Source organism: Doryrhamphus excisus, chromosome 1 (genome assembly GCF_030265055.1).
Source record: "Doryrhamphus excisus isolate RoL2022-K1 chromosome 1, RoL_Dexc_1.0, whole genome shotgun sequence".
In the NCBI taxonomy this organism is placed as follows: domain Eukaryota; kingdom Metazoa; phylum Chordata; class Actinopteri; order Syngnathiformes; family Syngnathidae; genus Doryrhamphus; species Doryrhamphus excisus.
Genome location: NC_080466.1, coordinates 30,014,252 through 30,026,804, shown reverse-complemented (window position 1 = coordinate 30,026,804; position 12,553 = coordinate 30,014,252). Strand labels below are relative to the sequence as shown.

The following is a 12,553-nucleotide window of genomic DNA, read 5'->3' as shown; positions in this document are numbered from 1 at the left end:
TTAATTCAGTGGAATTCATGTGCAACTGTATAATGTCATCCTTATGTGTTCTCAGCTACCACTAAAAGAAATCTACAAAGTGCATTTATTAAAAACAGTACAAAAAACAGAAAAAGAAATGGTGCTGCTGGACCGCCAGATAACTAAAACGGATCTGGAAATTGAATTATTAAAACACAAGTTAGAGGTGGGTGCATGGTCATAGGTGAATTGTGTTGATGATTGTAACAATTAAAAAGTAAGAAACCATTTTTTTTTCTTATTTGTAGGAAATAAAGAAGACCAAATAAATTTTTTTTTGTCTTTCTGTTTATTTTACTGCTGTTGGTGATGGTGATTATGAAAAACGACCAAACTGGCTTTAAACACGCGCGACAATGAATGAATCACACCGGAGACAGAAAGAAACTCGAGGTTCATTGAAGAAAACCTGGTCCCGACCAGGTTATGTTCACAGAGTCTGTTGCCATAGTAACTGACACCGAGGTTAAGTTACCTCTCTCTGTGAAACAGGCTGGAGTTACTCCTCTGTCTCTGGTTTGACTTACCTCCCTTTTTGAAACGGAAAACTCAGAGTTTCCCTCATTTCAGGGTTAACATACTCCGAGTTTTCACTAAACCTGCTTCGTGAAACGGGGCCCAGGGTTCGGTCCCCACCCTCGGCCATCTCTGTGTGGAGTTTGCATGTTCTCCCCATGCATGCGTGGGTTTTCTCCGGGTACTCCGGTTTCCTCCCACATTCCAAAAACATGCTAGGTTAATTGGCCACTCCAGATTGTCCATAGGTATGAATGCGAGTGTGAATGGTTGTTTGTCTATATGTGCCCTGTGATTGGCTGGCGACCAGTCCAGGGTGTACCCCGCCTCTCGCCCGAAGACAGCTGGGATAGGCTCCAGCACCCCCCGCGACCCTCGTGAGGAAAAAGCGGTAGAAAATGAATGAATGAATGAATTATATATAATAATAATGATAATAATATTATGGAATAATAATAATAATAATAATAGTATAATCATTATTATTATTATATAGTATTATATATAATGATAATAATATTATATAATAATATATATTTTATATATTATAATTATTAATATAAAAAATAAAAATATATAAAAATAACAATTAAAAAATAACAACAATAATAATAATATTATTATTATTATAAAAAATCATTTAAAAAACAACAATAAAAAAAATAAATACAATTCGATTTTCAAATTATTTATAAAATGTTAGAAATTTTAAAGCAAAACAAATAAATGAATAAATAAATAAATAAGAAGGGGTGTTGACATGTGATTCATTTGAATAGGATGCAAATGCTATAAAAAACTAAATGAATACATTTTTTTTACCAGACATGTAGGCAAACGTACACAGAAACATGTATGATTCAGTCCAGGGATTCTGCGATCGGTCACCGGTTTTTCTGTGAAAAATCCCATGAAGGACATGTGCCGATAAATGCCAACATATGATACAAAAACTATCTCACGCAGGTAGCACGTTAAAAACAACGAATACTTCATAGAGTGAAATGTTTACCAGTAATCGTCAACGGTGGCCAACATTCACCCGTATGTGCATGACAGTCACAATGCAAAAAAAAAAACCAAAAAAGAATTTAACTCATCGGACAAAATGACCAAAATGATCAAAGCATCCCTAAATGAGTCGTTTTACATTTACTGTTAAAACATTAAAAACATAAATCAAATACATCAAATTCCACAAGGTCCGAGTCTACTACCATGTCACATTTATATACATATATTATATTTGACACCTATATACAGCAGCCACCGTCAAGACCCGTCAATCAAGTTCCCAATGCGTCTCTTAAGTCTTGAACGTACAGCTCAAAATGTCCGAAAAGGAAGCTAAAACTGGTGCTGATGTGATGTAAAAGGTGTTTTTAATGAAGTGACATGTGATGTGTGTACCTGCTTGAACTATTCCGTGATTGGGTGATTGATTGTGAGTCCCATCAAATAGCGTCGCTGCAGTTCTCCGGTTTCTCAAGGACCTCCGGGAGCGCCAGAGAGTCCACCTTGAAAGTCCGGCAAAGGTCGCCTGCAGGCCAGCGATGACAGAGTACCGATGGAAGATAAACAGGATGAGACCTTGGGTGTCTGATATGACAATATGACATATAAATGGCTGCCATGTCTGCATTGGGGGCGGGGATAACTCAGGAAGTGATGACCTTATTTATTGTGCTTCTTCCACAGCTTGGATTATGCTATGTGAGTGTCGAGAAGGAAGAAACTGCTCTTTTAGGAGAATAATAATATTCATAAATAGTTAGCACGCAGGTCTAATGTTACACTGATCTCTTATTTTGTATACTAACACTAAATAATAGGAGTGTAAAAGTGACTATAGGGGTGTTATTTCACATCTGGAGGGCTCTAATAATGTTAAAAACTGTATTTAGAAGGTCAATATGACAATATGTAATTTCTTCACTGATAATATTCAACCACGAAACCATGTGATCGAGTGGTTAGTGCGCAGGCCTCACAGCTAATAGACCCGAGTTCAATTCCACCCTTTGTGGAGTTTGCATGTTCTCCCTGTGCATTTGTGGGTTCTACAAAATCAGATCTTGTTTTATACAAGATTTACACATTTTAATATCACAAGCAGCGCGCAGTCCAAACAGTAAATGTGACTATAGGGGTGTTATTTCACGTGTGGAGGGCTCTAATAATGTTAAAACACTGTATTTAGAAGGTCAATATGACAATATGTAATTTCTTGACGGATAATATTCAACCACAAAACTACGTGGTCGAGTGGTTAGTGCGCAGGCCTCGCAGCTAGGAGACCCGAGTTCAATTCCACCCTTTGTGGAGTTTGCATGTTTTCCCTGTGCATTTGTGTGTTTTTACACAATCACATCTTGTTTTATACAAGATTTCCACATGTTAATATCACAAGCAGCACGCAGGCCACACAGTAAATGAGACTATAGGGGTGTTATTTCATGTGTGGAGGGCTCTAATAATGTTAAAACACTGTATTTAGAAGGTCAATATGACAATATGTAATTTCTTGACGGATAATATTCAACCACGAAACCACGTGTCGAGTGGTTAGTGCGCAGGCCTCACAGCAAATGTGACTATAGGGGTGTTATTTCACGTGTGGAGGGCTCTAATAATGTTAAAACCTGTAATTAGTAGAAGGTCCTAAGCAGGGTTTCCATACTCTAACCACAAAAATATTGCATTAATAATCCTAGTATGAGTGGTTAGCAGCAGGCCTCACAGCTAGGAGACCCGAGTTCAATTCCACCCTTTGTGGAGTTTGCATGTTCTCTTGCTAAATTAGTGCTAAACATGCATGTTTTCGAAGAGAATTGTATCCCTGAGTAAAAATGACATCACTCACAGTCTGGATTCCACACGATGTACTCCTGTTTGGCTTCGTCTCTGCTCAAGTTGTCTGTGATCGTCTCCTGTCTGACCTCCCAAAACTGCAGCTTGACGCTGAAGCATGCGACCCCCTGGTGACACAATCATCATTATATTGCAACGCTAGTCCAGGTAAATGTTGGTTTTCATAACTCCATTTCGTTTCCGACAACATTTTCCACTAGCTAAACATTGCACATGGCATGTTTTGCGGAATTGTTTTTTGTAAATTAAATTAAATTAAATTAAATTAAATTAAATTAAATTAAATTAAATTAAATTAAATTAAATTAAATTAAATTAAATTAAATTAAATTAAATTAAATTAAATTAAATTAAATTAAATTAAATTAAATTAAATTAACAAAAAACAATTTAAATTATATTAGGAAAGCAGGAAGTGAACAAATGTAACAGTTACTGATTGTAAAAGTACCAGATGGAGGGGTAGGATTTAATAAGCTTTGCTTCTTCCTACTCCTTTTGGACATGTGGAACTGGGAACTGATTTTTTGTGAAATTAAATTAAATTAAATTAAATTAAATTAAATTAAATTAAATTAAATTAAATTAAATTAAATTAAATTAAATTAAATTAAATTAAATTAAATTAAATTAAATTAAATTAAATTAAATTAAATTAAATTAAATTAAATTAAATTAAATTAAATTAAATTAAATTAAATTAAATTAAATTAAATTAAATTCAGAAAGCAAGAAGTGAACAAATGTAACAGTTACTGATTGTAAAAGTACCAGATGGAGGGGTAGAATTTAATAAGCTTTGCTTCTTCCTACTCCTTTTGTACATGTGGAACTGGGAACTGATTATGTGATGCATTCAATTGTAATCTGATGCATGTTCAAATGAAATAAACACCATTACCATTACCATAACCAATGTGAGTGTGAATGGTTGTTTGTCTATATGTGCCCTGTGATTGGCTGGCGACCAATCAAAATAATTATAGCAAAACTATAATTATGCTCTATAAAATGTATTTTTGTTGCAATTTTTGGGTCTATTTTTGCCTGAAACAATCAATTATCATCACAGAGGTTAATTCATTTTCAACAGGTTGATGCTAACTTTCCTTGGAGGGGTTTTTTACTATCAAACAATGGCCGGTCCTGAATGAACCATCGGCACCAAGACCCTTAAAAAAAACTGTGTCCAAATAAGTAGGTCAGTGCAACCCCAACACACACATTTGAGAAGTGCCACCCCCACCTATTGAATACACAGTCGGGCAGACCCAACCCACAAGGGAATGAAACAAGAAGCCATCTAATGTCTATAAAGAAAAATTAATCTCATTATAATGATTATTATGTCTAACATGGAAATGATCTTTAAGGAAATTATATATATACAAGATTATCTTTTACCCTTTTGGCCGTGACATGATCAGAGTTAGTCTTTGTTCTTGGCAGTACATTGACCCAGTTCCCCCCCAACATGTGTTCCCCCCCCCCATGTGGTCATTAAAATTGCATAAAGCAAGCACCGCTTGAGTCTGGTGGAGGCAACCAGCAGTCTCAGGAGGACCAGACCTCTCGACTAGCTCGTCTAGGGGACATGACATCACCGAGTGCACCAGATTGTGTTTTCAACTGGATTTCAACTCTCAAATGCAAGAGAGGATGAAATATCATATCTTAACGTGACTTCAATCTGTTGCTTGTTTGATGTTTTAATTACATAATAATTCAATAATACTGCATACTGTATATTTCTTAGTTGGTTTTTTGTATTGTTTAGTGAGATAAAAATAAAAAACATGGAACTATTATTATTATTATTATTATTATTATTGTATTTTTTGTATTATTATGATTCCTATTTTTATTTTGTAATGTTTACATTTTTATTGTTTTTGTTATATTTAGTACTGTTTTTTTGACATTTTGTACATTCAAAGAAATAAATTAATTTTGTATATTTTTCATGTTATTTTAATGTATTTATTCTTTTATTTCTTATCATTCTGTATTGTTTTTTGACATATTGTACAGGCTTAATGCCGTAATTTTAATTAAATGTTGTTTATTTATTAATTTTGTTATTATATTTTAATATATATTTTTATTTTTTTATTGTTTTATTGAGATAAAAATAAAAAAACATGAAACTATTAAGTAACTTATTATTATTATTATTATTGTATTTTTGGTATTATTATTACATTATTATTTTGTAATGATTTACATTTTTTTATTGTTTTTGTTATATTTTGTACTACTTTTTTGACATTTTGTACATTCAAAGAAATACATTTATTTTGTATATTTTTTGTGTTATTTTAATGTATTTATTCTTTTATTTCTTATCATTCTGTATTGTTTTTTGACATATTGTACATGCTTAATTCTGTCATTTTAATAACATTTAGTTTATTTATTAATTATGTTATTTATTGTATTTAAAAATAATTTCATTTTTGTTTATTTTTTACTTATTTTATGTATTCTATATTTAGTATTATTTTAGTAAATTAAAATTAAAATTAAAATTAAAATTAAAATTAAAATTAAAATTAAAATTAAAATTAAAATTAAAATTAAAATTAAAATTAAAATTAAAATTAAAATTAAAATTAAAATTAAAATTAAAATTAAAATTAAAATTAAAATTAAAATTAAAATTAAAATTAAAATTAAAATTAATAGGCTGCTGGAATGTACTTGTTTACCTCTTCATTTCATTTCTGTTCCACCTGTAAGTATTTTGTTCTTATTATTAGTCAGTCAGTACATAACCTAAGTAAAGAAAACTGCTTTATAGAAGATCTGAAACATTAGGAATAAACCCAGTACCTGCTTTCCTCTGTATGCGTTGCCTGTTGTCGATCTCATAAACTTTAATATCATAATTCTCTGGGATTCCATGATCCGCCCAGCGAGATTGCACGGCATTAGAAGATTGTCTGGTGGAGAGGGGTGGGTCCTGGGAAGGATAGCGGGGATGACTGCCTGCAAAAACAGAAACATCCTTTTGAAACCTGCGCGTATTTCCATTTTATAACAAACATAACACTGAATCCTTGAACCTGCTTTCTTGGTGTTTTGAATGCCATAACCAAGTGCGACCTAATTCTGCAACTCAACTGTTAAGTGCAACCTTGGGGTTCATATATTAATGATATGACTTCTGGCAATGGAAGGCTTTCCCTGCCGCTAAGTGTCCGTGATATGACGACATTCTACACACGTGTCATCTCCAATTCATGTCACAATATAATAATAATATAATAATAATACATTTTATTTAAAAGCGCCTTTCAGGACACCCAAGGTCGCTGTACAGAAGATAAGAACACCAATATAAAATACAAGATAAAAGACAACAAACAATAAATAAAAGCATACAAGAAATCGGGATAGGGGGGACCATGTGATGGCAATATGGCAGCATGGAATTGTTATTCATTGAAAAATCACTACAATCTTCAGCTTTTTATACAATTCCACATGTCCGAAAAGGAGTAGGAGGAAGCGGAGCTTATTTGTAAAAGTCTCAGCAATCACTAAATATTTACTTCCTGTTCATTCATTCATTCATTCATTCATTTTATACCGCTTATCTGCTGGAGCCTATCCCAGCTGTCTTCCGGCGAGAGGCGGGGAAAACCCTGGACTGGTGGCCAGCCAATCACAGGGCAGATATAGACAAACAACCATTCACACTCACATTCATACCTATGGACAATTTGGAGTCGCTAATTAACCTAGCATGTTTTTGGAATGTGGGAGGAAACCGGAGTACCCGGAGAAAACATGCAAACTCCACACAGAGATGGCCGAGTGTGGAATTGAACCCGGGTCTCCAAGCTGTGAGGCCTGCGCGGTAACCACTCGATCACCGTGCAGCCCAGCAATATATTATTCATTTATTCATTCATTCATTTTCTACCGCTTATCCTCACAAGGGTCGCAGGTGTGCTGGAGCCTATCCCAGCTGTCTTCGGGCGAGAGGCGGGGTACACCCTGGACTGGTGGCCAGCCAATCACAGGGCACATATAGACAAACAACCATTCACGCTCACATTCATACCTATGGACAATTTGGAGTTGCTAATTAACCTAGCATGTTTTTGGAATGTGGGAGGAAACCGGAGTACCCAGAGAAAACCCACACAGAGATGGCCGAGGGTGGAATTGAACCCGGGTCTCCTAACTGTGAGGTCTACGCACTAAGCACACGACCACCGTGTGGGACTGCCTTAACAATTTTGGGACTTGAGGCTGTCTCGCTCGGTGCTAGCTAGGTAGCCGTTAGCATGTTAGCATTTTAGCTAATTAACTTATGTCTAAAGGCAAATACACACATGGCATGATGTGGGGACATTGTTTACAATAAAACTAATAAGTAAAATTGTTTTTATATTTTATAATATTTTATAATATTGTGGTTATATTTCATTTTATTTTCATTTTGTGTTGCTAGAGAGCATCATAACACCTCGATTACATCGGATAACGGTCGCATGATACCTGTGTTTCCTCTTCGTCGAGACGATCTGCTGCCACGGGCCTCTCGAAGAAGAGAACCACTCCTGTCGCTGGTGGAATCTCGGTTCGATGCCCCGCTGCCCGTGGCTTCGCTGTCCCTCAGCAAGCTGTCATAGCCGCTGCTCATGGTGCTGTTTCTGTTTGAGAAATACAGCGACGTTTTACCCATGGCGGGCGGAAGATCGCCACTCAGGACGCTGGTGGCATCACTCGCATGTCCGCTCATGTGCGGCGGCGTTCGAGGTGACGTGACTTGGCTGTACGGAGACGGAAGCGAGCCCGTTTGGTCCACTGCGACAGAATCGGGGCCGTCGGATCTTTCCCTAAGGAGCTCTGAAATGCGACCTATGGTGAATCCCTGGATGGCGGACTTCGTGGATGAACACGTGGAGCTTTGACTCGGAGTTCTACTCATGGAGTGAAATGAGAGTGGAGGAGACGAGGAAACGAAGGAGGAAGTCCTTTCAAAGCTTACGCTTCTGCTGTCTGGGGAAAGACTGGAACTGCGGTTTACGGACTCTTGCAGACTTTTGTTGGGAAGACTGAGGTTCTTGATGCTGGGGGCGGATAAACGTCGGACTTTGGGGCACGCCATCTTTAGTTTCCCGACAGCGGAAAGCTTCGAATGACTCGGTCTGGATTGAGGTACATTTTCAGAAGAATTATGACCGTGGTTGGTTTGTCGACTCTTTCTGGAGGTCTTGCTAGACCTTGGCAATGTACAATTCCCAGGACTCTTCCCTTTATGAGCCCCTTTGGAAGCACCTTCAGAACTTCTCTTGGAGCTCCCCTTTGAGTTTAGAGAGGTGTTGCTACTTCCTGGATCTAATCTTGGAAAGTCAGATTGGTTCCTACCGAGGGACTTGATCGTCCTGCTGCCGAGTTGATCCGTTTTTGCACTGGAAAGACTTCCGCTCTCGTTCAGGGGTGACATCATTTTCCTCTGCATATGATCGTGTTTCACGCCCCCATGTGGGGAATCAAACAATGATCCAACACCCTTTCTGAGGGGTCTCTTTGCTTCCTGTTTGAAGTCCGTATCATATTTCGGATATGATAAGCTCTGGTTCACTGGGGAACTCTGTTGGCCTCGCCTTCTCTCCAGGGTTACCCCGGGGCTGCACGGGGTGGATGACGTCACCCCCCTTGGGTGTCTCCAAACATCTGCCGTGTGACTGGCGTCCAACCAGCTTCGAGGTAAGCTCCCCGTATTTAAGGACGCAGAGGCCGTTTCCAGGCAACGATAATTCCCGAGACGTCTGCAAGGAAAGTCTTCTCCCGATGAGGTCTTTGGGGGGTTTGCGGAAGAAACATGTTCCCGGTCTCGAGGGTGGTTCTTTTCTGCATGTTGTTTGTTTTCCATGGCGGCTTTGCTACAGGATGTATCCTCCAAGAGCACTGATTTATAAACGTCGGAATGAACTTCTGGGAATTTGATTGTATTCCCTTTGAGCTCGGAATGAGTTATTTCGTTGTGTTTTGGATTTTTAACTTCTGACTGTTCGTCAAGGTTCATTAACATCGGATTTATAAACGACGGTAGGGTTCGCTGTCTTCTTGAGTGACTGTGGGATTTTTCAGTATCAGTTGCCGTATCTCCGAAACGAACAAATGTATTCCCGGGAACATCGGTCGGACTTGTTGCTGTGGAGTCTTTACCGATGTTGCTGATAATTTGGATTGGTTTGGAACCAGCAGGCCCCGGAAGATGCGCCGATGACTGCGCGGTGTCTTTGATGCAAATGATGTTCCCTCCTGTTCTGCCACGATCCAAACCCCCACTGATGGTCACTTCCTCCACCATTGAGAAGACGAGTTCATCTTGACCGGCGAAATCCAGCGGTTGTTGAACGGTTACGGTGATAGTGGCCTTCATTTCTTGAGCGTCCTTGGCGGGACGATGAGGTGCCATGACACCTCCGGCGACTGGCGATGAATCGGAAGGAGACGGAGGAGATGCGGGTAAACTTTTTCCGACGGGCGAGGTCCTTTTGTCGGCTTTGAACCAATCGGTTGCTTCGTGATTGTCCGGTTTCTCCGCAATGGTTTTGACGTTGACGTCTTGAGACGACTGAGTCCCGGTTTTCCGTATCTGATAGCGGCAAGCTGTGTTTTTTCGATTGAGACTTTGATTCAACGGTTCCTCGCTTGAACTTGTCGCACTGCACTCCTCGCAGTCGTACAGACCGGAGTCCTCCCTCTGGAAATTGTCCCCGGGGACGGCGCCATCGGTTTGTTTTTCCCGAAGCAAAGTCTGATTGTTAAGCCCTTGCTTTAACATCTGTGGCGTTTCTGATGATTCCGTGGTCGCTATCTCTTTCGGAGATTGTGGTTTGGTTGGGACAGTATTCCCAGAAGGAATTTTTGAGGACGACTTCAGCAAATCCATAGTTTCCTCGCTTCCGTCAATACAACCCAAGCGTTCCTGAAGTTCCGCAAACGTGTCACATTTAAGACAGTCCCTTTCCGGCTTCTTCGGTTCAGCTTTCATCCCTTCGCTAAATCCTTGAGCGTCTTCTTTACTGTTATTATCGCTGTGCAACTTCGGGATTTTCAGTAGCTCCTGCAGCAAAGCCGTAAACTCCGCGTCTTCCATGTCGGCCTTGCTAGGGTGCAGGGAAGGTATAATGGGCACAAATTCAGGTTGGGAAAACCTCGGCGGTGCTCGGGGTTGGATCAGACCGTCGGAGTCTATCTGGATGACCGTGTCGCAGGACTGGTCGCTACTGGAGTGTTCATCCAGTTCCCCGCGTAGGCGGAAACGTTGGACGTCAACGTCTACCTCATCTGTGGAGTGGAAAGCCCGCAGAGAAAAAGAGGGGGGTCCTCTTTTTTGTCGAGTCAAACTCCTGCCGTTTGGGGAGCATGAGCTGGACTGCTGTTGAAGGAGGATGAAGTATACTGATCAGTATTTAGGGAACTAAATACTATCAGAAAGTATTTGATAACAGTATTATTCATTCATTCAAGAAATAACTCATGGCAAAAGAGGAAGGTGGGGGTGGTTGATCTCGCTTCAGTGAAGGCAAAAAAAGGCCATTAAATGTTCATTTATCACTTTAATTTGTCATTTATTTACCATTTTGTTAGCTGCCGTAGCTAATAGGATGCTAAGAAGGAAGGGTGTTTTTGTAATAACAAATACACTAAAAGCATTTTACGATTGAAAATGAAAAATATTCAACTTTGTTGTAAAATTCATGCTAACCGATGTTCCGCTGTATTAAAATAAATACTAGGACTCGTCATTTACATGCTGCTTTTTACTGCAATTTCCGTGACTTTGCGGACAGTTTACAGCAGGGGTCTCAAACACACGGCCCGCGGGCCAAATGTGGCCCGCAGGACACTAGTTTGAGGCCCCCGCCTTGCGGCCCCGCGCAAGTTTGATTTGGATGCTGTATGGTATCATGTACCCAGAAAAAAAATATTACGTTTGATTAATGTTCATGTTAAAGGTTAAATAACTGTTAATAGTTATCCTCCCTATTCGTGTGGAAGTGGTAGGTTTTTGGCTTTTTTAAGTTTAAAGAAAATAACTTGCAGGCTACCGTTTAGGTCGCTAGCTCTCTAGTTTGCGAGTTAGCATGTGTCTCAAGACCCTGCAGTTGCGCAATATGTTGTAAATCAGGGGTCTCAAACACACGGCCCGTGGGCCAAATGTGGCCCGTAGGACACTAGTTTGAGGCCCCCGCCTTGATATGAAAGTTTAATGTTAGTGCGGCCCGCGCAAGTTTGATATGGATGCTGTATGGTATCATGTACCCAGAAAAAAAATATTACGTTTGATTAATGTTCATGTTAAAGGTTAAATAACTGTTAATAGTTATCCTCCCTATCCGTGTGGAAGTGGTAAGTTTTTGGCTTAAGTTTAAAGAAAATAACTTGAAGGCTACCGTTTAGGTCGCTAGGTCTCAAGTTTGCGAGTTAGCATGTGTCTCAAGACCCTGCAGTTGCGCAATATGTTGTAAATAAAAAGAGTATAAATGTGACTAGCATGAGGCCCTCACGCTAACCACTCGACATGTGGTTTTGTGGTTGCATATTATCTGTCAAAAAATTGCATATTTAAGCAAATTGTATGTATTTTAGTCTAAATTAAGTATTTTCAAGCATAAAAATGTCAAAATAAACAAAAATACAAATATAAGGCATTCAAAAGATGCGTTCAAAGACATTGTGATGATATGTGCAATTCTACTCTGGTCACTAGGTGTCAGTAATGTTACATTGTTGAGACAATAGCCACTGCAAAGTAATGCGCTGAACAGAAAATTCAACATACAACGGAGAACAAATGGATCGCTCTAATACACCAACAGGACGCAGAACACAATATTCATACGCTGTTAAAAAATATGCAAAATTGCACTTTAAATTGCGAACCGTGTTGTCTATGTGTCTATGTATTGAAACTTTTGAAACTTTTCAAACAAGTAGCAGTAGTAGTAGTAGTACCTTGGTTCTCTTCTGGGTCCTGCGTATACGTGAAGCGAGCTGAATGATGGAGGTGGTTTCTTGTAGGAGTGCCAGTGAATTAGCAACCTGGGCGACGACTGCGGTGTGGCAGTTAGCATGACTCAAGGACTCCCGAAGCAGCATGGCTAACTTACTTCCC

The 12,553-nt window shown here is 39.0% G+C and overlaps 1 protein-coding gene across 3 annotated transcripts in view; it reads right to left on the bottom strand.

Moving 5' to 3' along the window:
• Window positions 1-1,290: 1,290 nt before the first annotated feature.
• kif26bb (kinesin family member 26Bb) overlaps window positions 1,291-12,553 on the bottom strand; it is a 32,561-nt gene continuing 21,298 nt past the window's right edge. For 2 of the 3 annotated variants that reach the window (XM_058091713.1, XM_058091715.1), the window contains 5 exons: window positions 12,394-12,553; window positions 7,918-10,813; window positions 6,241-6,396; window positions 3,401-3,515; window positions 1,291-2,077 (listed from right to left, as the gene is read on the bottom strand). In XM_058091713.1, coding sequence (XP_057947696.1) covers window positions 2,023-2,077; window positions 3,401-3,515; window positions 6,241-6,396; window positions 7,918-10,813; window positions 12,394-12,553 — 3,382 coding nt within the window. In that variant the 3' untranslated portion in view covers window positions 1,291-2,022. The remainder of the gene's footprint in view (window positions 2,078-3,400; window positions 3,516-6,240; window positions 6,397-7,917; window positions 10,814-12,393) is intronic. The other variant, XM_058091714.1, reaches the window with a different exon arrangement.